The sequence below is a fragment of the Bombus bifarius genome, unplaced genomic scaffold, assembly GCF_011952205.1.
Source record: "Bombus bifarius isolate JDL3187 unplaced genomic scaffold, Bbif_JDL3187 scf7180000008234, whole genome shotgun sequence".
NCBI classification, from domain to species: domain Eukaryota; kingdom Metazoa; phylum Arthropoda; class Insecta; order Hymenoptera; family Apidae; genus Bombus; species Bombus bifarius.
Window position 1 is genome coordinate 78,085 of NW_022884529.1, and position 27,626 is coordinate 105,710.

The 27,626-nt window shown below is 33.4% G+C and overlaps 2 protein-coding genes across 7 annotated transcripts in view; both read right to left on the reverse strand.

The window, feature by feature from the left end:
- Positions 1-17,268, reverse strand: part of LOC117211458 (lateral signaling target protein 2 homolog) — a 46,382-nt gene extending 29,114 nt beyond the window's left edge. For all 3 annotated transcript variants that reach the window (XM_033455366.1, XM_033455367.1, XM_033455365.1), the window contains exon 1: positions 16,955-17,268. In XM_033455366.1, coding sequence (XP_033311257.1) covers positions 16,955-16,990 — 36 coding nt within the window. In that variant the 5' untranslated portion in view covers positions 16,991-17,268. The remainder of the gene's footprint in view (positions 1-16,954) is intronic.
- A 2,707-nt stretch (positions 17,269-19,975) lies between these two features.
- The window catches only part of LOC117211459, a 51,205-nt gene continuing 43,554 nt past the window's right edge, over positions 19,976-27,626 (reverse strand). The window contains exons 3-9 of one of the 4 annotated variants that reach the window (XM_033455369.1): positions 26,583-26,849; positions 24,354-24,649; positions 24,068-24,109; positions 22,684-22,979; positions 22,042-22,225; positions 21,787-21,965; positions 19,976-21,586 (exon numbers count right to left, since the gene is read on the reverse strand). In XM_033455369.1, the coding sequence (XP_033311260.1) occupies positions 21,136-21,586; positions 21,787-21,965; positions 22,042-22,225; positions 22,684-22,979; positions 24,068-24,109; positions 24,354-24,649; positions 26,583-26,849 (1,715 nt within the window). In that variant the 3' untranslated portion in view covers positions 19,976-21,135. Of the gene's footprint in view, positions 21,587-21,786; positions 21,966-22,041; positions 22,241-22,683; positions 22,980-24,067; positions 24,110-24,353; positions 24,650-26,582; positions 26,850-27,626 lie in introns of all 4 variants that reach the window. The other 3 variants (XM_033455368.1, XM_033455371.1, XM_033455370.1) reach the window with 3 other exon arrangements.

Here is a 27,626-nt window from a genome sequence, read left to right on the forward strand (position 1 = left end):
GAAAAAATTGTACGATTTGTGCACGTGTAAACGTACAAATTCGTCATCATTTTTTGCTATGAAATTCAGCAACTGAGTATAAAATTCTAAAGAAAAGTATTACTCCACAAATCGTACCGTTATACGATCTCGTTCGTGTTTCACGTTAATATATTGGGTTGTCGGATAAATTCGCGAATCTTTCTGAGGTCATGCCTTTATTCAGAAACAACAACGATTCTACACGATTGGAATAACGGCACTACCCAACTGATAGCGGAAACTATTTATTTGGCTTAATTTGGCATATTTATTTGGCTTAATTATATTATTGCAAAATATCGGAATAAAGGATAAACTTCGATTTGAGGCACCACATTTAAAAAAAATTTTTTTTGCATAATCTTATGGCAGCATTCGACAACAAATACCGCCACTCGACACTAACTTCTACAGGACGACGGCAGCGCACTGGTTAGCGCCTTAGGTTACGAACGTTCGGAACCCGGGTTCCAAATCTCGGCGACCGGAGTCCGATGTTTCTTCCACGCATCTAAATTAGAAGAAAAATTAGCAGTAACCCATCAGCGACATCTACAGTCAGCATCATCTACAATCATCACGGACAACACTTTTACACCTCAATCTGAAAGTAATTGACGAATAGAAGCAAATCCATTGGTTCAAAAGTCATGGCGTTGTTGAAGTCTGGTAAATTTAGTCTACTATCTACGTGTATGGCTTACTCTATCTTATACATCGTTACTTTCTGTCAACACCTTGCCCAACCCTTGCTCAAATTGATATTTACCAAATCGATTCATCTATCGGCTATAACTTCTAAACCAACGGATTGCTGGACTCGAAACTGTTACACTTCGTCTTTATTCATCGAGTGCTACCAGAAGCTGCAAACAAAGTTTTAAAAGAAAACGGTGCTCCAGAACGAAGTTTAACCGAATAAAATTTATGATTCATGGTAGAACAGGTTTTAGACATATCCGGCAACTCAATACGTACTAGTACGCAGACTAGCTCAATGTTTCAATAAAAGAGCAAACGAGAGTGGCATACTTTCTATACAAATTTCTCGTCACACGTTCGTATTTATAAATAACATCCGGTGGAACAATGATTGTCGTACGATCACACACACCGGGATTAATTTCTAGCTATACAAGTTTACGCCCTCTTCCACGGCTTACAACTATGTAGGTCGGTAACCGCTATTGTTACAAGAGATTCGTCGGTACCTTAGAGATCATTATCGTTGACAGCTTGATTGTCGCTGCAATATATCAAGAATTGAATTATTTTGCGACAAATTAACTTGTTTCGAGAAAGTGACATAAGACACTGGAACTGTCAAACTCCGTTCTTTTCATGACTTTTAGATTTATCGTTCTCATAATTGCTAAAAATACGTATATGATTTTCGCAAAACTCTTGTTGACTTTTATTTAAATAGAAACGTGATTGCACGTATACGTATTTCTTTTCGGTTTATCAATATAATTATAATCATCTATGCATATTCAGGTACACGTTACAAATCGTTGTGTTAAAATACGAAAACATTTCAATTCAGGTTAATTAAATATTTATGCTCTGGAAAACAGTTTTATTAATATGGGAAATATATTCGCAAACATCTAAATCGATACTAATTGCATCAAAAACATTCTATTATTATATATAGTAGAGAAATATACTTTATTATTTTCTAATGAAAATGTGGAAAAATTAAGACAGTTCGTAAACTTATTTATTAGGAAAGTACACGAAATAAAAGTTTTCAAGAGAATTGTTCCTCCATTGACACTTTATTTGCCAGCACATAGTTCCTCAAATGTCCAATGTCCACGAGAGACCCGTTTCTACGGCCAACGTTGAATTTTACTATAACAGAGTTCCATAACTTGTCGAGGGTCTGAAAATTTATCGCGTGATTAAAATTTCTAAATGAAAAATTATTGACACTTTGGTAAATGGTGCTGGATAAAAAGGAATAAAGGAATAATATCACATTTTGTATGAGACGTATGTAGATACGTATGTATATTTAAAACGAACCTCTTATTATCTAATTTAACGATGGAATCTTTGAGCGTTTTTTGGGAATATTAGATAATTACCTCATAAGTTTTAACAGCGAATTAGTTTCCCGCCGCATAGCTTAAAGCTTAAACTTATATATTGCTAAAACTGAAGATAAGATGCTCATTCATGCATATTTTAAAAACAAAACATCAATATCATTAATATCGCGTACAATTGAATTGCAGAGAATGTTCTAATCATTTAAAAATTTATTTCAAATATGATACATAGATGAACTTGAGAAGCAAAATCATTGCTCGCTCTCTCTTTCTCTCTCACTACTGCTCTCTGTTTAAACTAATTTGAAATTTGGAAATTAAAAAAAATTTAAATTCAAACACCCACAACTATGAAAATTAAATAACGACTACCTGTAATTTTTTCAATCAAGACTGCATTATTTATGCAATGAATACATATGATGAATATTTATATAGTAATTAGAAACATATTGTTCATTTCACACAATAATTGGAAACTTAATCTTAACGAAATACTCTTCGATAATAAATATAATTTTCGAAATAATTTTCAATTTAGCAAACACCGACGTATTCCATCTATAATACGGATAATCTGTATAACATAGATAACATTATTACGATAGTGCAAGATACCGTGAAAAAAAATGTAAAAAAAAGGTATAGACAATATGGATGAGAAGAAATAAAAATATTAATCCAGGCGAATGTTTGTATTCGTAGGATCTCTTTCGCGAGTCAATCCGGTATTTACCAATTAAAATCCAGGCGAATGTACCCAGATGCGTCCTTATCGCAATCGATATATGGTAACGCGTACTTCAATCTTATCGCAATAAAACACGGCTGAATTTGTCAGACGCGGCCATCCACGCGAGCTGAAAATTATTATACACGAGCGTTGACGCTGCTTTCGCAATTAATAGCACGTGTATACGCAGACGTTGTTATTTCCGCAAGACGGGCGAGCGAGTGTACGTGAACGACGGCACGCGACCATTTTCTAAAATGAACCTTTAGCTCTATCATGCAGACGGCCATGGAATTATTCAAGAAACCGTTTCACTTTGTGGATCTGAAGAAACGATACAACTACTAAAATATTACCTCGGATTCCACCACAACGCTATAGCGTCTTATTCAATTTTCTTTGTCATTAGATTACGGACTTTTATGCATTTGTGGGAATTTTGAAGATGCAAAAATGCACACAATGCGTATGGTATATAGCTAGCACCACCAGATGCGAATTTTTACAAAGAAGAGGCAGTATTCGTTTGACCACATTTCTGTAACCAAAATTTTCTTCTATCGGCCATTAAAACAAAAAAAAAGTTATCACCAAATGAAAATTTTAAAAAATTTGACACCGCCATTCCATAAATTTTTTATTGATTTTTAAGTGGAATATGATTGTCCACAATTGTTCACTCAGAAATTTCGTTTGTTCACGCTTTAAAAAAAAATGATCGCTGAATAAAAATTTAAAAGCCGATAACTTTTTAACCGGATTAAACAAATTGTGAACATACGAATGCTGTTCCTTTTTTTCTTTTCTTTTTTTTTTTTGTGAAGATTCGTATTTAAGAGTATTAAATTCGCCTAGCTCTATACTGAGGATTTTTATGCATTTATAGAAAATTTGAAAATATAAAATTGCACAGAATGAGCATGATATGGAAACATATGTAAAATATGCAGAGTATAGCGCTTTTTACAATATTTGATAAGTAAAACAATTTTCTACTCAAATTCTACTTTTCCAATTATATCCCCAAAAATATGAATTTGCATGAAAGTTCGCAGTCTAATTATAATCCTATACTTCGTCATTACGTTATTTTGTTGATAAATTGAATAATTTAATTAATATTCGAATTTAGTATAGAAAAACCCGCATCAAAGATGCAAGTAACTTAAAGGAGTCCCAACTCCACCAAGAAATTTAACTAAAGTAGACTGAAGAAGCAAACTTGTCGCTAATGACCTAGACGTGACCAATAATTTTAAAAAATGGGACAAAAAGTTGTACGAATCATTTATAATAATTTTCTCATTAATCTTATTAGTGTATCAACTTAAGAAACGATTTAGATTAGTATATAATGTACCAACATAAATTATTTTTATATATCAATAAATCACATCAAATTTAGATTTGTTTAAGTTAGAAATTAGTTAAGAATTATTCTTATACCCACACAAAGTTCCAATTCTTGGTTTTAGGTCCCGGAATAATAAGAAACATATTAATCATTTTTCGTTATTTTCATTCTCATGACTAATCTTTCTTAGTATCTGTCCTCTTTATTTAAGTCTCTTCACAGTGTTTATAATATATTTCTATATTGACGAATCAAATAAATCCTAATAACAATAAGGAAACTGGTGCGCTATTCTACTTAAAAATCTAGCTCGAATCATACGGTTTATCATGAACAAGGGGATTTCCATTTTTATCGTTAACGAACCGTTCAGGACGAAATGTCATCGTTATTGTGCAACAGCGTACAAAACTATACGCAACGATGGTTTTATTTTCTCCGGAACAAAAGACGAGACAGGGAGAATACTATTGATCCTAAAATATTTTATACTTCGGCTTTAATATTCAAGAGTGATTCCATTTGACCGACGCTTTCTTATATCGTGCCACCTCCCACCATTTTAATTCGGTAAATTCTGATTGACCCTCGTTAACGTGTCAACTCACCAACGGGCGTTGTGTAAAAATACATCGGCGATATTTATAATTGATTGAACCCGTACTGTCTGCCGATTAGAATTGGCGTGTAACAATATCTCTGTCCTAGGTATTATCAGTTTAGTTAGACGCCGCAATTAATCGGACAGATCTGAAAACTGTGCTTCTATTTCTGCTCCTTGTCAGATTAAAACCGTATTAGGATTGTAGAATCTTAGATTGAAAACTCTGTCTCGTGGAAGATGACAAACTGGGTTAAAAATAATTTTGGTGCGACTGAATTTTTCATAATCTCGTGACTTATTCGTTGTATTCTTTACACTGCAGATCTTGTTTCGTTGTATTATTTCATAATTAAAATATCAATTCAGTTATGATAATTCATGCGTTTTTATGTAAAGTTCTTCCAAATGTAAATACTCCATGTATTCTTGTACACGTACTACTCTAAAATACTCCTGTATTCTAATGCTTTTATGTTTGTATTTACGTACATGATTTATATTGACTAACTCGTAAGCTTCTACGTTCCAAACAAAATAAACGCAATGTTTCTTTCTCTCCCCTTTTTTTCATTAATACGATTTTCTCTCGTTTACAGCTCCGACGGAATATTTCTGTTACAAATTAGCCAAAATTCATCGCAAATGTGATTCGTTTGACACGTAACGTTATAGCAAACGGTTATGCAAAAGCTCAAGGGGAGATCATGGGATGGATGAAGACAAAGCGACCACGTACGGAAAACATCTTGCAGTGTGTAAAAATAATACGCTGAGACTAGACAATGATTTCATGGAGTACGTGCGAATCGTGCCATCGCGACCGCCATTCGTAGAATCGCGAACAGTTCGCCGATTCACAGAATCTTGCACAATGAGATGTGCCTCTGGCGAACACATCTAGACGCGTGGATTCGTTTCCCCTGCGAACGTTTACGTTTTTCGTAAATAAGTAACTAGCACGCGCCACATAAAGAAATAAAAATTCTTTTGAGATAAGAATTGCTTTTCCGAGAAAGGAATAATACGAGAAGCTTCGGATCATTTGAATTTTTTTTTCTTTTTTTGTTAGCGCTAATTAATAGACTGCAAATCTTTACGAAAATTCCGACCTTTTAAGAATATAATTTAAAAAAGCACAACTTTGGTAAAAAATTGTTTTACCAAGCATTATAGAAAGCACTATACTTTGGACTTTTTGCGCGGTTTTTCATATCACACGCATTCTGTGCAACTTGACTCTTTCAAATTTCCTATAAATTCGCAGTCTACTAATTAACGATAGTACTTATAAAATCTAATCGATTAACTAAATAAAACATAATGCATAAAATAATACAGATATTCTTAACTCCGTACTACATTTTTAGATCGATATTAACAACGGAATAGAAATTATAAGAATTTTATTAAAAAAAAAAAGAAAATTTATCTATTGTATATCATAAATTTATCTATCTATAGGTTAATACAACTTCCAAAATTGTTAACATTGCATCATCATGATTTTTCGTGGTCCCGTACACGCCCTTTTTATTGATAAGATAGTCTTCTAAATTCTGTGTTTGGTTTCTCCGATACGACACTTTTTTATCATCGAATTCAATTACATTCGGAAAAGAGCGTGTTTACAAAACGGAATGTCTACAAGCATTTTTTGTGTTTACTTCGTTAATGCAATAGTTTGTTAAAACTTATCACACTACAACACAAAAGTTACTACCCTTATATGGTATACATAATAGTTTTATAATATCAATAAGTAACTAGTAAGTAGTAATATAAAATTAACATTAATTAGTAATATAATAATATATTAAAAACAGAGTGTAATTTCTGGTAGGGAAAATTATTGCTCGAAAAATAAGTCGACCTTTTCACTTATTCAACCCTTCTCTCGACCTATGTTTAATAGCACCTAAAAATAAAAAGAGAAAGATGCCTGGTTCTAAAAAAAAAAATGTAACACGCAGAACATTCTACAAAATATCACGACACTTCAGTACAGAATTTTAATGTGAAATTATCTGAATGTAAAATTCCATAGCGAAGATTTTCATAGAAACAGAGAGCGAAGGAGCAATCGATTTCGTATTTTCGATTGACGTATTCGCCGTGGCTACTGTCTACAACGCGCCGCCAATATAACAAAATTAAACGTCGAATTCATTTGAGTTTCCATCAAAAGTAAAACTTTCGATTGATTCGGCCTTTTGAAATTCAAATAAAGGCACCGGACAATTGTATGCTAATAATGTGTGTAAACTAGCGCATAAAAATACCATTTCTTTATCTACGTTGGTTTCATTATCTCGAAAGTTACACATAAAGCTTTCCATCTTATAAAAAACATAAAAAAAAGAAAAGAGAATGAAGAAAAAAAGAAAAATAAAGAAACAAAGAGATTATAAAGTTAAATCCTAAGTTCAACTCGGAATGTTGAATATTTGAAAAAAAATAAATTTCAAAAAAAAAAAATAAATAAAAGAAAAGTAGAGGTGTCAAAGAAACAGAACCAGATAAATCTTGTTCATACACAGTTTCGCACAAAGCGTAGGTAAAAACTTTATTTATCCGAAATCTCTAATAAAAGTTAATAATAAAAAAAAGGCAACCGCGACATTTCCGTTTTATCACGTTCAATTCAACCTTCGCGTGGAACGCGTTTTAGAACTTTCAACGTTGATGACTGTAATACGCTTCATGCTGGACTAACCACAAATTGACTTCCTGACATGCTTCGAGAAGGACTCGATCGCGACATTGTTCCACTAATTTCGAGCGGCTATGCGCGTAACGCGAACGCAATAAACGACCACGTCGAATTTTATTGCCTTCCATCTTCAAAATACTGGCTATCGCTTTGATCGAATATACAGCGATAAATAAACTATGTATTTATTTTTGTGAATTATTTTGATGAAAACGCAATTTAAGCAGAGAATTGTTTTAGCTGCTAAATATTATAAAGAGTGCGTTCTACATTTTAGATATTTGTATATTGTTACCTATAATGCATTTCAATTATATAACGCTTGAAGATATTTTGGTATGATACACGGTGATTAAAAAATTATTTAGATCAGTACTATTGAAAATTTGTATAAACGTATTATGTGTATTATACAAAATTTTGTGAAATTTAATTAGAAATTATGCTATAACGCTATGTAACGCTTGAAGTTTCCCATAAATGGGACTTTATGCAGATTCATAGATTTATAAATACATTTAAAGAAATGGAACTTGGGTAGAAAATGATTTTGCCTATTGTAAAAAGTATATATCACACTGGGTATTTTATACAGTTTTGCATATTGTGCGCATGTTTGACTCTGGAAATTTCTCGTAAAAGCAGGAAAATCCGCAGTCTAGATATAACAATTTCTCAAATTATATCGTATGAATACCAGAACCGTAAAAGCATTAAATGTCAGGAAGAAGTTTACATTCAAAAGCCGCAATGTAGCCGCAGACGCCTCGTTTAGTGGAATACAGGATGATGGAAGGCAGGCTGCACAAGAGGTACAACGCCATCTTATCACAGCAAACTGGTTTAATTCGAAGAAATTCATGAATTGACCGGAAAAAAAGCACAGATGTCCACTCTTCTTTACATTTCGATCGACCTCTTTATTCTTTAATCGACGCAATAATATTAACGGTGACTTAATGACTCACCATGTGTGAGACCGACCGTAACAACGTTGCATCATTCCGAGGCGAAAGAAAATTATTTTTGTTAATGGAAAATTATGATTCACTGGAAACGAGCTGTTTCGTGAGGTTTCTCCGATACTATGAATAACAGAATTGTTTTTTTAAGTAATCGTTTATACTATCATATTATTATATGTTAGTATAATTTACATTATATGAAAATCACAGGAAGAAAATCTGATAAATATACTACATTTATATTATAAGGTGATTCCTTAATGTTAATATCACACTGCGAGTAAAAGAGAATGATATACGGTGATCCAAAAATTATTTAGATCATTGCCATTGAAAATTTGTATAAACGTACTATGTGTATTATAGAAAATTTTGTGAAATTTAATTAGAAAATTATAGTTATACCAGTTCGTAGCTTTCTATAAACTAAATTTATTATATCATTTTCTTCTTCATATGAGATCAGACAAAAGAGTTATGCAGTTACTCAATTCCTTAGCGTCATATGACGTCTATGAAGTACCCGCCTATAATGTGTTTTCCATATAAAAATAGATATGTATATATCTATTCGTTCTTCAACCTCAAAGATTAATATGATAAATAAATTCATAATTAAGAGATACCTTCGTTTCAATCCTCTCATAATATATTCCTTTTTTTATAACGAACACAACAATATAATAATATATGATATAATCCAATCAAATTTGAGAAGGACAGACTAAGTTATTCAGAATAAGATACATGTATATGTAGTCTCATTACGTACTTCTTCGCAATGGATCATATCTGTACACATATGTCGCAATATATACAGAATACAAAAATTGTAATAAGCAGTCTTAATAAAAATTACGTAATGATGTTTTGTCTTGCCGATATTGAAAAGATTAAGATGATATAAATTGTTTGCTTTTTGCCCACTGTGTATATGGAAAACAAAGTTAAATCATATTTATATGGAGGACAAAGAAAGCTATATATCAGTCAAATATATCAACCAAAGATTATCCCTACTCTTCAAATACGACATTAATAAAACAAAATATTTGCAAAAGATTCTTGGCTGAAAATTCACCAGGCTGACTCATCATTTCTTATACTTCTCTTTTAATTCGTTTATAATTGTTTCCATATAGACTTCGTATCGTCATATGATAAAATAAATTACAAACACGCGATAAATGATAATTTACACTTATACGTACATATATCAGATTCCATGACTACACAGAAGCGTTTTAATTCATAATAATTTTCTCTGAAGAGAATTGATCTCCCGTCTTATGTTAATCGAAAAACTTCCAAATATGCTCGTGAAACATAAAGAACTTTAAATATTGTTACTGTTTACTAATTTGGAAAAATCTTTTCTACCGTACACATACCCTGATAACTAAACAAACTGAGAATAATAAACTTCTTAATTAATAAAACTGCTCTATAAATTTCACATTTAAATGCCAATCTTTTTATTTCATCTTAACTTTCACAAATAAATCTTTGTCTTTCTATCTGTAATTTCACAATTAAATTACATTCTATTAATAAGAACTTATATCTTTGACCGGTACGTTCATTATTCTTCCACCTCGTTACATTGTCAACCATTTTTCACGCCAACAGGAAGGTTTTTCGCGTCGCGTCTTTTGCCAGATCGCAATAAAACATAAAAGGAGCCGGCGTGGCACGTGTAATTACGTCGACACCTCAAAGAAAAAGGATTTAACATGCAAATCAACGCGATGAATTAAAGTGAACGGATGTTTTTCACGGCGTTCCGCGCCGACGATATCACCGTAACGACAGACCACGAGAAATGACTCATACGAACCCGTCTCGTTGACCCTCTTTCACCATAGCCAACCCTTGAACGCGACGCACCCGCATTTCGGACACCCTTGCGTTCCACAACCCGTTCATCCGTGGAATCTAAACGTACGCACGTGTGCACGCATTTAAACGTCCACGTAATCTTGTGGTGTTCGTAATACCAGCATCCTGCTTGTGAACGACACTCCCTCCAAGTGCGCCTATTTTAAATATCAAAACTGTTTTTTACAGTCAATCCTGTCTTTTATTATTAACGAATTACTTACACTTGTGGGAGAAATAAAAAGATGATCGTTTATATTATTACGCGTGATTTACTATCTTGACTCTATTCTAATGAGCTGCTTAAAATATATTTCTGCTTGCCAAAAGGATAGTCAGATTGGAATATAAAAATTGGAAAATTATAATGGTGAAGAAGATACAAGGTATCCTGTTTTAATTGTTTATGCATGAACGATGAACAACTGTTTCGCAGCAGTGAAAATGTGAAAATGTGGACAAGAAATAACGTCATGCGTAACACTAAGAGGAGTTAGGAAACATTTAACGGTAACGATTTCATTTCAAGGATATACAAAAATAATTTAGTCTTGCTGTTCTTCTCACTTTTTATAATGATCCATTAAAAAATATGGGATTTTAAAAATCATATAGAATTGCGAATATCAATGTGGCTGATACTGAAACATTAAAAGTTCTCCTCTCGGTTACAACTAAAGCAAGAGATTGACTTCACAAAGAATTCGAGGGAAACAGCAGAATTGAGAAGATTAATAAATGCTATTACGAGGCAAAAATATTCGCAAGTATAACAGACCAACTATTCTCTCTTATCGGGAGACCGTGGATATTTATGCAAATTCATATTTCTACGAAAATAATTAGAAAAATGGAACCTGAGCATGGAACAGTATGTTTATGACCTAATATCAAATGAAATTTACGATTAGATATTAAAAATTGATTCCAATTTATACGCATGTACACATATTGAACTTGATCTCACACCGTTATCTGACATTCTAATTGGGACAACCATGATATCTCATTTCGCAATATGGTACGGCATTGAATTAAATGAAAGTGTCTCGTTGAACACAGCTTGATGTTAAATGCATAGGATTCTGGCATGCTCCGGTTATGGTGAAACGAAAGCACTCTGCGCCGACGTGATCTTCTCTTATTCCATATCATACCCAAATATTTAATTGTTTTCTAAAGAAATTGATATTTCTCTTGGATATTAATATTCTGTCTAGCCTGGATGCGGTGACGTTCGATATGGATTAAACGATTTACGTGTCCTAGTTACTATATTCTAAACGTCTAATATGATATTCTGTTGGAAATGATATAGTGTGTAAATTATAATATAGGATTCTGTTATAAACGATACAGCTTGGTTCATTCAAATCGTTTTAGTCCACTTGATTCGAATGTCGACTTTTTACGAAAAGAAAAAATTTTGGAACATCTGTACAGATATGAAAAACGATTGATCAGAAATAAAGATAGGACAGATAGTTGAGATTGTAGGAAGTGAAATAAAATTGAAAAAAGTTGGGGAATTATAGATATAATATTCTGATAAGTATTACTACCGTGTATAATACAATACTAATACTATGTGCATAATATAAATAATTAATATGCATACTTTTTCGTGGTAAATATACAAACATGTAATAAATTAACATAATTATGTAAATGCAACTATTTTTATATCAACTTCGAAAAGGAAGCAAGATTATCCATATCTATGTTCGACATGTATATTTTTTTTGTGATATTTAATCCTGTATAATAGAAGTTCTGGTTGTTACGCTTATTACTTTGACGTGAATATAAAGAACTCGTAATTGCTGTAAAATGAAACGAAACTTAGAAAGCATAAGTACACAAATACGTAACTTTTAATTGAAAGTCATTTAGTGTAACTAAAGTTTGAAATTAAAAGTGTCTCTATCATTTTTTATTTTTAATCAGAAATAATTTGAGGCCTGTAATATCCATCGAAATAAGAAAGGAAAACCTTAATAAGCACATGTTCTTAAAACCTATTCTTATCGGGATATGAATAGATTTTCTTTGTTACTTTTACAACAGATATTCTGTGTGATTTCCTTTCACTTCGATCCGGGTTTCAACTCCTCGATGCAAAGAAATATGTATGTAGGTCTTCTGAAAATTCCTATTTTCGTTTATATCCCGAGACCACGACAGATCTCCTGAAGTTCTTTTACTAAATCTTGCAACTGATCAGTTGAAATTGGAATCTGTAAACTGCCGTGAACAGAAAAACAAACTTCCACGTTTTATTTACTTTTCACGAACAAAATAATAAATAAAAATGCATCGTCTTCTTGGTAGATGTAGAGATGAAGGAAGAAACGGATAAAATAATCAAAATATTTAAAGGTATATGAAATAACTGAAATTCAAGAAATAATATACGTAGAATGACCAAAGTGAAAAACGATATTGTAAAACTAATATAGAAAACTAATGGACATGAAAGCGTCGTCTCAGGGCAACTAAACGAATAATCAAGTCGAAACTATCTTTTCTCCTAGCAATGGCCGAGGAGACAAGATCGAGTCGGTCGAACCTACAAACTCGAAGGAAAGTTAATATCTATGGACTTGAAGACTGATATAGTTGCGACTGGCGAGTAGCATCGATCTAGCAAGTCTCTTTCACTCGGAGTGCAATAACTCGAAACGTTAATCGAGTTTAACTGGAGTCGACGGGCGAACGAGAAAACGTTTACCTTGGCTGATTCGACGCGTAAGAAAATAAAAAGAGAAAACCAGAAAAAATGTAAAGAAATAAGAAGGAATGGAATGAAAGAAAAAGAAATTGCTTCGTGCTTTTATTTTCGAATTGAGAAGTCCGTTCTCATATACAAATTTTTTCTCGTTTCACGTTTTTACATGTTAATTAAGGAATCTGAAAATAAAGAACTTACCAAATAGGAAAATAATTCTACAAGGTTTAACAATTGCAAACGGCAATTTCGTAATTGCACATTAAATTTGATCTATCGATCTAACAGCATCATAATATATTATTTATCTGCAATTCTGTGATTAAAATACAAAATCATTTGTATACGCGTGTACATACATAAAATATGCAAAAAATATATGATAAATCACATTTCTCATCTTGCATAAAAAAGCAATTTTTAATTCAATACGTTAGCTACTCAATATACGTGTTTGTCAACTTTTTGAACATTTAGAAAGTATTAATAACACTATCAGGCTAATGTAAATGAAAAGAAACTAACATAACTAACATTATTCGTTTCTTATAAAACATCATAGGTTTATCATCTACTTCCAAAATTTAGAGTTCATACCTCCAAGTCCATCAAGTTATTTTTATCTCTCGCTATTTCATATTAATATATGTACTTCTTTATGGTCACCAAATTTAGTAAAAGGCAGAAGATTGAAAAAAGTGGACCTATCGTATTTTTCTATATTATATTCATATATCTTATAAAGAATAAGCACCGAATATTTGTTATTATTAATAGTGTATATATATTATAATCATGCTGTATGTAATCATACTAAAAATTGGTTGTCTCGAGGAAAACTGTGTGAATCAATAAATTAATCAATATCACTAAGTAAATTAAGTTAATTAGTAAAATGAAAAAGATCTGTGATGAATCAGTAAAACACGACCGTCAGACGATAAGTATGACTTATGTTATCTTTTGACACTAGGCTTGCGCATCCTAGGTGCTAATATCTACTCATCATAGAACTGACTCATGAATTTTATCTAATAATGTTTCGAGAAAGCGTTGAACCTGATCGAAACATGGTCAAGGCACCGTAAACTAACTGAAGTCTTTGCTTTCTCAGCGAGGCGTAAACTTGAAAAGTGTGCTGCCCACTTTTCGTCCATGGACGACGAGGCCGAGAGTGCATACGCTAATCTATAAGAAACCGGTACGATTTAGTTGACGTGAGATTAAAGCCATCAACTGTAGGTCGTCATTCCAGATAGGCAAAGAAATGTTAAGTACAGGAAACTCGACTTGTCACATGCCACTATTAAATCTTAATTGCACATGTGCGAATTTTTGACATATTTTAAAAACATTTCAAGCATATTTCAACCCATGGAAGGTAGATTTAACGATATCCTCGATTACTATTTAATATTTTATGTTCCATTTATGAATACTACAAATATCGTATTTAAGGAAAATAATACATTGCTAAGAAATTGTTATGTATTTTTAAAATAAAACTTCAAAATGCTCTGCGAAAGCACTGTATCAAAAGAACTAAAGAAAATGGATCGGTAATGTAATATTATAAAAAGATATAATGTTTCTTAAATTTTTTAAGCTGAGACAGACATAGTTGCAAGGAATAATGATTTATAGTAATGACTATCACATGATTCAGAAAAATTTCAATAATGCTGCCAGACAACGTTACACAACCAAAAGTACATTTTCTAATTTGTTTGTTGCATGTACGACTCGCGAATTCCACGACAATTGTTCTTCGTATTATGTATTAAAATACAATCTTACAATACCTGACTATATGTGTCACACGTTATATTTTATAAAATCCGGTTCTGCTAGAAATATGTCAAAATTAATTTTCTTAATACACAAACCATCCTATAACCTATATTTCTTCTCCCGTACTTAAAAGACTTTATCAGAAATACATACAAATACGTATTACGTAAAAATAAGCTAAACAATATATTAAAGGCGAAATGGCTTCTCGAACGGTAGAAAACTCGGTTGAACGCTAACGGTTAATAGAATTCGTAGAAAAGTTAATTGTAAATTAATACGAAACATGTCGGTCGCCTTATGACAGCTCGAGCAACATGGTCACGTGATGCTATACACATGTGACATGCCGACCATCTACGGATGTACGTTACTACACACATAAGACGTATCATTAGATACTAATCGATGGGAATCAGTTCGGTGGGAAGAACGGAACGACGCGTTTCGTCGTGCTGCATCATTTCCCGACGCGTAAGGAAATGCTCAATGCAATGAGGAAGCATCGAAAGAAATGAAATATGTCCCCCGTTCTGCTGTCGCATTTTCACGTGCGCTGCGATAGCGTCCACGATGCGACTTCGAAAGCTGGCGACAAACGCGCCCGACCGACAGAGACAAAAAATCTTTTCCTCGTACGTGCAACGAATGTACAACACCCACGAATATTTCTACGCGGCAGAAATGCACAATTAATTGAACGAACTGTACATGCTTCTAAAGATTGTAGTTTCTGAGACAAAAGAAATCTAGTAGATTTTCGAAAAATTTCGTGTTGTTCGAGATCTAACAATTCAAGTTATCGAGCTTAAACAGGATAGAGATGCTAGAGTCATGTGATATTAGATGTAGGTTGTTGACAACGAAAGAGAAAGCAACTGGGTAAATAAGAAATACGAAATACGACACAAACATGGAATATCTTTGTAACTGTTGGAAATGTTAATTAGAAAAAGCGGAAACCTATTTCAATTTTAAATTCAAATTCGATCACTAAAAATTCTTACTTTCGATTTTCACAGGTTGTATTATGTATTTGATATAGAATAGCTAAACTGCGATGTTTATTTATATAATTGAAATAAAACCTAAGCAGAGATTTGTGTTATCCATTAAATATTAGGATAAATATTATACTTTTCATGTTTTCTATGTTTTTACATATTATATGCGTTTGTTCATTTTTAAATTTCCCATAAATGTATAAATATCCATACTTCAACATTTACACAGATAACATAACGATGATGCAATTATGAGTTATACATGTATACCGGAAATAAAATGAACTAATTAATTGCGATTTCAGGTAATTCGACTTATGTACTAAATTAATGAGGGCATCCTCTCAATGATACCTAAAGTTGTGGAATATTACCACAGATCCTAATCTTGTCATTCTTCGAATAAAACATCACATTTAAAAATATGAAGAAAATAACACTATCTTTCCTCTGATTAATATTATTTTCCAAAATAACGCGATTTGTCAATCTTCCTTATACATGTATTTGTGTATGTATGTATGTATGTACACCTTATGTATGTATATATTTTCATAAGAATGAAAGGAAAGTATCTCCATGAACTGAGATTAATCGTCGAGGCCATCCTGTACTGAAAGATTAAAAACCACTAGGGTCCTATAACGTATCAGCTGATCAGGCCATATTCCATGATCGTTACTTGCAATTTCGATTAGGAGGGATATCTTGACATACATACTATGCATATACATAGAAATCATGATAATTCGTGACGAAAGAAAACGTCGAACTGTAAACAAGGACGACGTGCACTCGTGTGCGTATCAATGAAGTACGTAAGTACACGTATATCACGCAGGTGTAACACGTCGCCCGAAGCACTTCGGGATGTCGTGCGAATTTTCACGAAACAGGTGGCAACAGCGCGCAGGTCCAACATACAGAAAGACAGGAACGAGGAAAAAAAAAAAAAAAAAAAAAAAGAACGAGCGCACGCGTTCGATCAAATAACCAGTACGATAAGGAACGATACAAAGAAAAAAAAAGAAAAGGCACGTTTAAAAGAGAGAAATAATAAAAGTAGAGATGAGCAAAGAGAACGAAAAGAGAGAAGAAAAGAAACTCACCTTAGGCCTGTAGAACCATTTTCTGATCGACTCCATCGTAGGGCTGTCGAGGATGTCGGCAGGCTCACGGGCGAGTCGTCACTGCGCCTCTTGCGGCCAAAGCACTTGCGTCATAGCGAAACGTGCCACTACAATCTTACCAGAAAGCGTCACACCACGAGACACCAGCCAACCGCATACGAATTCGAGTTCTTTCGTCAAGTACCACCATCAAACATACGACCATCGACGAATTCGGTCGAACTACACATCCGAAACTGAACGTCAAACGTGAATCGCGCGTCCGTAAGACTGACTGACTGATGAGCACAGACTGCAAAGGCGCAGCTTGCTGTTGCGCATGCGCTCGTTGAACATCATGGACGATGTGACGTCATGATTTTCGACAGAATTGCCATCTACGCATTATATTTGAATTCATTGTTTGAATAAAATAAACGACGATTAAAGTTAAACGACTTTTTTAAATTAAAAAGATTAAAATACATATTATTATGATTTCGTGACAGAGTTTAGTATTTTAATTCGTTTATAAACGCAAATATTGATTTACGTTATTACTTAATCATCTATGTTATAAAACTATTCTTAAATTCTATCTTAAATATTGAAATTAATCAAACATTCTTCTGAAAAATTCTCTGAATCAGTTAAAATTGAATTTATTTTAGTGACAAATTTAATATGGGAACTTTGTGTAAAAAGTCAAATATACTAAATATATATAATAGAATTTTTGTATGTTTACCTTAATGTTTAAATCGTATATGATTATATCGTTTAAATATTTCACGAAAAAGATATTTTTTTCTCCTTAGGTTTTAAATTATAAGAATAAAATAATCTGTATATGAGAGAATGTATGTAGATATTTCATATAATAATTGGGTTGTAAAATAAAATTACCAGCGATACACAGAAGGAATTTAATAATATTATCTTGAAATTTAACATATTTTGATCTACGTGACTAGATTATAAAAAAAGCAATTAAAAATGTATGACTTTAACAATGTTAAATATTATGGATCACAAATTATGCACATATACATACGTAAGTTTCACAATTTAAGTATACATTTGGATTTAAAATTACAAATTAAGTTCCAACAAATTTACTTAATACTAAAAAAATGTCTATATATATATGTAAGCCTCGAGTTAATAAAATAATAAAAATATCGCGGGGAGCTCTACTATACAAGTATATGGATTACATAATCTATAACTTAAAACGAATTGCAATATAATGTTATACAAATTCCTTCGATTATGTTAACAAATTAACGTCAATACAGAAAACATAATTCTATCGAAAAAATAATAGAAACTTATGCTATCTTTTTACTTCTTGAGATTCATATACACGTGTAAAGAAGTGGAATGTAGATTTCTACCACGATAAGTAGTAAATTCTTCTTGAACACTTACAAATGAATTTAAATGTAAATAAATTTCAAATACATTCGAACAGATTCTTTTCCCATAAGTTGATAGGCTTAAATCTTACTAGAGTAGAAATAGAACACACCTTGTGCTTATATTCTCAAGAAGTAACATATAGTGTTAATTTCATTAGTTTGCTTAAAACTTTTTGAAAATAATATATCGAAGATATTTAACGCTATATTCTCTACATCCTACAATAACTAAGTTGTAACTAGATTTAAAAGTTTTATTTTCAAACATTTCATAATAGGATTATTAACCAAGATGCGAGTCATTATAACTAACAAAAATATATTATGAATTCTTTTTTTTTCTTTTTTATTACAAGGCAAGAATTTCAATTTTGGGAATAAAAACTTTGAGGTAATTAAATACCACCAAACATCATTGATACACATACATGAAACAGTGCTTTAGCTCAAAAAGTTATAAGCAAAATGCTTCTTGTAAGCATACATACTCTATGTTCGACTTTTGTGCAATAACACTTTTCCCATGACTGCCAAGGCAGCCCTCATAATTTCGATTATACGTTCTGTATATTTTTCTCAAAAACTGTAAGTAAATAATTGTAGTAAATACTGGTTACGTAACTACAGAAACATCTATTGTTCGATACAAGCATCACTTTACATTTGCTTGAAAAAATGCAAGACTTTCTACTACGCGGGTAGTAATATCAACTCTTTTTTCTCTGTTTTAAATGCAATGTACTACCACGTTTCACTTACGATCTATGCAAACTCACTACTTATCTAAGACATCTATATCACTTGAAATGAGAGTAGTTGAGTAACTTCTTGGTGTATTATATTACACAAATTCTTTTTCTTTCTTTTTACTTTGTGTTAAATGTTCGAATCACGTAATTGATGAATTCCATTCGTTATAAACATTCAAGGTCATAATTAATACATCTGTAATTGATTGCCACACAATAGTTAAAATATTTCAAACAGTATGATCTAATATATATCACCTAAAATAAGAAACATCTAAGTGAATTATTCGTATTATTGCACAGTGAAATATATCTGGAAATATTTAAAGCGATAAATGAATATTGATAGGTTTTTTCTTATTAATTACAGATTTCAATAATTATATCATAGTATTTTAGGGATTGTATTTAATTTAAATCTTCTAAAATATAAGATACTGATTTTATCGTTCTTTTAATACTTAAACGATAATATTAAATTTTATAAAATACACAGGCTTTAATTAAAAACTTCATCAATAAAATATTGAACGTATGTATAGATATATTAAACAATTAGAATAAATTTTTTACTAAAATAAGGTTTCTCAAGCTTTTTTAGGCACAAAGTAGATACTTATCATAAATAAAATACCGAATGTATAATAGAGAGTTTCGATATTTGCTTTCATAAATACTCTAAAAGTCAGACTAATTATATCGTATAATTAAGATAAATTGTTTAATCAAACGTGTAATTTCCAAAGTTATAAAAATGTTCAAATGTATTATATTCAAAATCATTTCGTAACGATCGAACATAATATCATTTAACAAGACTTACGGGATATAAAAACATCAACGTGTGAAAATTCTGTGAAATTCCTTATATAAATTCCATTGGCGAAAAGTTTTACAGAGAAAAGTCGTTAAAAATTCTGTAAATCACATACAGTTTTGTTTTGTACCAATATTACTTCTACAATGCAGCTCAATACAGATTAATATAACGATATAGAACCACCAGCGAAAACATTAATGTGATTGAATCGATACTATTGTAATAATAATGCTACTGGAGAAACATAGTAAGTATTTTCTGCATTGTAAGATAAAAACTTGACTTTTTGACGTAACTGTAATACCATCAATTCAATTCCTACTTAACCAGAAAGATCGACCACATCTCCAGTTAGCATTCAATATCAAATTGCTTGAAAAATAATGTTAGCATTAATTAATGTATTCAATATTTAAAATGCGTGGCATGAAAAATAAGGACGTGAGAAAGAAATATCTATTTCCTAATATAAATGCCGGTTATCCGCTGGCATTGTCACAAGAGGGACTATAACAATCAAATTTAGCAACGACTAATTTAAGACTTAAGTTTAAGGCAAAACAGTGCAATAAACTCCATACTATTTATACATAACTTCAGTGACCAATAGACCACAACACCGTGGAAAAACGGTTAAAGAACGGTTGGTTTGTGTGATGATAAACTCGTTGTAAATTCAATAGTGCTAACATACGACAATAAACTGATTTACTAAAAACAAAATTATTTAAACAAGCAGAAAGCTACGTATGTGGCTACACGTATGAAAATAATTCTCTACTGTCATACAATCAACTTCTACCATCTACGATGGTATATACAAATTTTGACAAAAACACATCGATGAAAACAGAATCTCACATCAAAGAGTTTCAATGACGATCTAAAGGTGCGACACAAATGCACAACAAGTTATATAGGTAAATAGATGGCACATATGCTTGTGAAATAAGAAAAAGAAAAGGAAGATAAATTAACAGGCTACTCGCTGTAGCATTAGTAACTGGATAAAAAGCAGGAAAAATGTACTCTCTTACATACGTGCTGTTTTTTTAGCCAACTTAAATGCAAAGGTTGCCGTGAGTCGTGAAAGGATAAATCGTTGGCAAGATGAAAAACTCTTATTTTCGTTGACTTGAATGCGTGTTACTGAGATTGGAGAATCGATTGTCCTTTTCCTAAACACGTTGCTTAACTAAATCCAAACTGCACTTTTCGGCACTGACAGAGCCATTTAATTATTCGAGCGTTACGTTCGACGATGCTCGGTGGATCGTTAACCCTCTGGTTGGAATCGTCGTTACCCATACCGACACTGCAATCATTGTTCTGCCATTGACTACTCTGATTCGTTTGGTTGTTCCCAGCCCACGAGTAAAGACCTAACGCTGAATCAACCGAGCTAACGCTATCAAAAAATACAGGAGACGACGACTTTGAATCTGGTTTCGTGATACGTTGATAATTTTCCGAATCGAGACCTAAACAGTCAAAGAAGTTCTCGAGTTGGGTGATCGACCGAGGAGGCCGTGCAGGTACTTTATTGGATCGACCATTATCCTGACGCCAATAACGATCGCTAATGTCCGATTTCGATCTCAGAATTGGTCGGCCGCGACCTTCTTTCCAGCCGTCGGAAAACCTGAGGCAGAGATACAAACTTTTATTATTATGTACTTTGACTAACAAAAGGGGAATATTAAAAATATCTTGTATGAAAAACACTGAGCACTTAATTCTTTAAATATTTAAATCTTCTCGTATTTCTGTTTTCACACAGGATACCTTTGATATCTTTAATATCCTTTGAGTGCTCGAATTTGTCCAATTTTAAGAACGTACCTTGAGTTACATGTCGGACTATAATCCGTTTGACTGTTGCTGCTCTCAGAATCAGGACTGTATCGCCTTACGACAGATGGTGGGGTACCGTTAGCGTAACTACCTCTTCTTGAACGATCTTTTTCCGTCGAGTGTTGAGTAGATGCACCGCTGTCACGACGTATATGACTCCAGCAATCCTGAAGCAAAATATTTCACTCCATGAATAGCGGTTTCCATTTAACGTTACGAGACATCTTTAACTTTCAACTAAACCTGTATTACTGGCGGAGGTTCGCTACGAGGTGTACAATGTCCGGACGATCCTCCGGAGTCTCTTGCAGTCGCTCCATGACTTAGCTTGCTGGAACCTGATGACTTTTGCGTTCGACCACCGGCAGATAATACGCTACTCGCATCACCACCACCTGAACCTAACGAACGTCTGATGTGTCTAGAACTGGAATAGTAATAACTTACATGAGAGTAATAATTTTATGTTTCACAAATGTGAGGCGCAGTATGCGAAATTTTTTATTACTTACAATTTTTGTTCTCAAGTTTTAAAAATATTTAAAAATTAAATGAAACTAATTCTGATATTATCTTTAATTTTCAGTCGAAAGAAATAAATTGTTCTTATAAAGATATTCAAATTACATAGTATTGTTAAAATAATAGGAACAAAATAATATGTAGTAGCACTATAAATAGCTATATTTTTTTAGAATATTATTAGAGCTTAAAAGTGCAACTAATCAAATCTCATAAATGCTTTTCAAAAGCACTTTGTAGACCCACTTTCGGAAGACCTAAACAACACTGTGCATAAGAAATTAAGTAGAAAAATGTTTCAAACAACCCGTGAATTCTATAATTATATTTATCGGAGTATACATGTGAAAATATTTTGAATACCTGCGATAACAGACTGCATCTCGTTTGAAACTGTGCTCTGAATAATCCGAACTAGTTTCACAATCTGGGCAATTGCTCGAAGATTGATGATGGCCGGATGGCTTAGATGATTTGGTCGATGCACGTGGCGACAGGGACGCCCGTCGTCGCGTGCTAGTATGGAGGTCAGGCAAAGATTTGTGACACACGGTGTTTTCCACCGACTGCGAGCTGGTGGACTTCCTCCCGGTTCTTCCGGATGTATGCGAATGTGAATTGCTGCGGCCAAACTTGAAACGAACATCTTGCGAGCAGTGCTATAAAAATGATAAAAATAGAATTTAATATGGGCTTATGGTATATAATTTCACCGTAAAAAAGTGTATGTACATGTATTTCTGAAACTTTTTGTTGACTGCATTATTTTGTAATTGTTGCTGGACAATTTTGGGTCATTCGATTTAATAGTGCAGATACAGTTCCTCCTGGTGCATGTTCTGTATATCAGATTGTTTCAATTTGGATGCATGATAAAATTCTATATAAATCAATTAAAATTACAATTAATACAAAACATACAGGGATTATCACAAATAATTGGCAAACATCGATTTATTCCTAATTTTTTAGAAGTCGTGTATGTAGTGTGAAATAGAGACATCGATCAAGAAATAAAGTATATCTATATTATTATCTTCTTTTTAACTGCAACTTGTATTCCAAATATCTTAAAAGTATCTCATCTCCTGAAATTACGTGAAAAATTAAAGTCTAAAACTCTAATTATACGTATTGCTTGATCCCAAATTTTTAGAAGTTACATGTGTGGAAAATATTAATCAGAGAATTTAAAACCATAAGAGAAATCAATCAAAATGATCGATAGAAATCCCATACCAGTTTCCCAACAATTTGATCATCCATGCTGTGCACGTGTTTAATAAAACAGTGGAGGAATATGTCTTCCGTGTTAAACTCGCGAACACGCGTATGTACAACGTCCGGTTCCTAACTCCGTTTCCTGTCTCCGACACTTCCATAATTACGATTCATCGCAAGGAAGCGTGCATACGTATTCATGGATAAAACGTACGAAGGACAATAATATCACATATCGACGATGAATTAACAAGTATTGCAAGATATTTAAGACAGTTACACTATCGTGAAAAATTATATCGCTTATCGTATATCTTTCTACTATCTTGTAAAGTAGCATAATTTTACGTCAGCAACAACGAATATGTTCATAAATTCAAAATCTTTCAACGATAGTGTACACGTGTACGTAAAACTATAGGATATAAACATACAATAAAATTATTGCAGTGCGTAAAATATTCGGAATAAATCACAGCGAAACATTTCAGACGGAAGTAAAGGTAAAAACTAAATCACGACTCACGTCGATCTTCGCTCGAACACGAACTATATGTATTACACCGAGCTAAAAATATATATGTAGATTATACAACTGCAAATAATCAGTAATTTTGTTTTACAAAAATGAGGACAGCTGAGAAACGAAGCAAATTATAAAAATTAATATACAGCGAGGTATATAACAAGGAACGCGTCTGCAACGAACTGATGCTACAACAAACAAAAATCTAGAATCAATTACGTGTGTAGTTCGTTTTGAGATACCTCACTGTATTTTCAAGATTTACTCAAAAGTACGAAGATTTTACCTTTATGCGGTCTTCCTCGCGAAGATTAGGTGACAGACTGCCAGGAGAATATCGGAATTTCTCCTCCTGTGGGATACCATTCGCCTGGATGATCGTCTGCGTTGGACTGTCAGGAAAGAATACGTTCTCCTTGCTATCGGTATTTAACAACCGACGTAATTTCGTCTGCAGCTGATCTCCGCCGGTGCTGCTCGGCGGCCCTGAAATCGTGCGCCGCTGCGGAACAGGAACCAGACGTGGACTCTTCGGTGGCAGTGCGGGTGGCAGTGTTTGTTGAGGACTCAGAATTCCGTCCGCTATTCGACAGAGACGAAATAAATTTTTACGCCACATAATTAATTTCGTCAACTGTTTCTGGGAAATTTTCAACTTTAAGCGAAAAACAGAAATTCTTTTGTATTTTTTTCTTACTCGTATATGTATAATTGAATGGCTACTGATAAATGTATTTCAATAAACATATTAATTTCAAAATATATCTCAATAAACATATTATGAATAAAAAAGGATAGTATCCCATTTAAAAAAATTAATTCAACCTTCTATTATTCCACTTACAAAAAGAATAATTTCTTTTTAGGCTACATCGTGTTCTCCTTCATTTATAAGAACATCTTTTTTATAATATCACTTTCTTCAGATATTTGATGGTAGTTAGCTAAAACAGACACACATTTTAGCTTGTTGACAATTTTTGTAGATCTGTACACGCTTTTAGAAATATTCACGTCTAAGCATCTTTTAACACGATATTTCCTGCAACTTTCATCACGTGGAAATAATTCACATGAGAATGTGCAATCTTCTTTTTGGAGGGTTTCGCAATGAAATACGCTACCTGGACAGGATTGGTCTGTTGGAAGTAACGAGTTTGGACATAGCGATATCATGTGTCGCGTTGAAAGCAATCTACAAGAGGTAATCACTTAACGGCCAGATACAGAATGTATCCGTTGATTTTAGTAAGAAGAAATACAATGGCTCCACATCCATTTTTATGATTAATGTGCTTAGGATGGTTTTAAAATAGAAGCTGAATTATGAACGTAGGCAATAGAAATAGTTGAAGTTTTATGAAAGTTTCGTTAGTTTCATTGAAAATTCCGTAAACATTTATTTCGTGTTTGCTCCTTGATCGATAATTACAATTTTCTCGTGAGATCGTAATGAGATATATTTTGTAATTTTTTAACTCGACGCAGCGAGCACCTTACTTGTACACCTGCATTAAGCAAAACCGTTGACGGCAAACGACTCGTTCATTTTCCGGCGCGCGACCGAAACGGTAAAAGTATGCTGCTAAGAATACCACAGCCTTCGGCCGCAAAGGATAAAGTAAAATCGCACGATTATTTAATCCACGAAAAGTGTCTAATGCCAGGTAATACTCCGGCTGTCGAACGCTAATTTGATGATCTTAAAATTATTTACATTTATAATAGTTACAAATCTCTGTGAATAATTTTCATTTCTGTGAAAAACAAAGTATCTATTATTATCCACTATTATTTATTTCTTAAAAATTATTTTTATCGCCTATCTTCGAAAGGCTTTGATTATTTCATATTAAAATACGTAATTTCTTTTAGCTACCAGGTAACATAGTCAACACAAATTAAAAAAAAACGAACATATCACACTTTTCTCAATATTATAAGGTAGCTTTCGAATATTTGGTGTCATTATCCAATTTAATTTTTGTAACTTTTGCGTATTCCACGCATTTTATGAATAGTACAAAGGAAGAACATGCCTGGAGACAGACAAACGTGAGGAAAAAGTGAGGTGGAGAGCAAAGTTAAGAACAGAGGATTAAAAGACAACAGGGAATTAGCTGTAAAGGAAATCAGTAGCAACGAAACGAACAAGTAAAAATCTCGAGAAACGATTACGGAAGCATCTACAGGTATCCCCATAAACACGATAGCCAAACTCGTTACCGATTCCCATTCAGCTACAGTATAACATCCATGAGAAAAGATCGAAGAAAGCTTTCGAAAGTGCTCGGACAACCACTTACAGCAATCTCGTCGATGGCAAGTTGCCCGGCAATGAAACGAGGAAGCGTATATGTAATACCGACACATAGGTACACATATATGTGTCTGTAGTTGCGTACAACTGTTAACAGCCATGCGCGTTAAATCGATTACGTGGTCAAAAAGGTGTATACGTATACATCGAAAGGTGTATATAGTATATAGCATCGAACTTTTCCAAGAGACTTACGCCTGTCCTGTTCGTGGCACGATGCCCAGCAACAAGGTGGCGTCATCGGAGCAGGTGGCAGCTGCGACGGCGACGTCGGTTGCATCGAACAGGTCGACGTGTTCCCGCATTTCCTCAGCAGCCTTGGAGGCGCGCTCGGAGCGCTCAGCTGCGAGACCTGAAGATGACCACTGTTCTTCAGCTCTTGCTTCCGGTCCAGCACGGTCTCGCTCTTCACGTAGAACGCCTTCGTCTCCTGGAGCAGTTCCACCGCGCTCTTCCGCTTCCCTGTAGCACGTGACGAGGAAACCAGACGGCTGTAAGTGACACTCGAGTAAAAACGGTAAATAGCTCGCTTCCTGTAAACGGATACCGTCCAACCAGATACCCGCCCGACAGGGTTGAGCCACGTGCGCCGGCACGAGTCTCTTTCTAACTACGCCGGACCTTTGTCCCTGCTTACAATTACAGCAAATCGCTGGTTCCGACAGGGAACAGTGAAGAATCTTTGGTGTTCGAGGGAGTATTTCCAGTGGAAAATTACGTTTCGGTTCTTTAGTATGGGACTTTTTTCGCGATTGGACAGGATGTTGCGGGAAGTTTAATACAACAGGATATATAGGGTTATTGTTAAGGATACATTTGTACTTTTGGAGACTCTGGGCGCAACATCGTCACAAAGTGTAATTATGTTTTGAAGTTATGTTGTAAAACGAGGCTCCATAGAGAACGAAGCCCCAGCTTGCGCATTGATAAATGCAGCCTCCGATTATTTTACGTGTAATACGTAGAATAAAATCTGTTCATTTGAAGCTTCGTTTTCGAGAACATCGAGTTTAAATGTACATATATTTAATAAAAAATTAATTCAGCATACGAACTCGATTTTCCTCGACTTATTTTCGTACGTACAATTGACGAGTTAGATATTTTAATTCTTTTAAGACATTCTGGCTCCTAAATTAGTGACTCAAAGGGAAACTAAAAATTAACATGAAACTGTATCATCGATAAATCAAAGTCTTCGTCAGAAATATGATCCGATGTCATAAAACACCGTGGAAA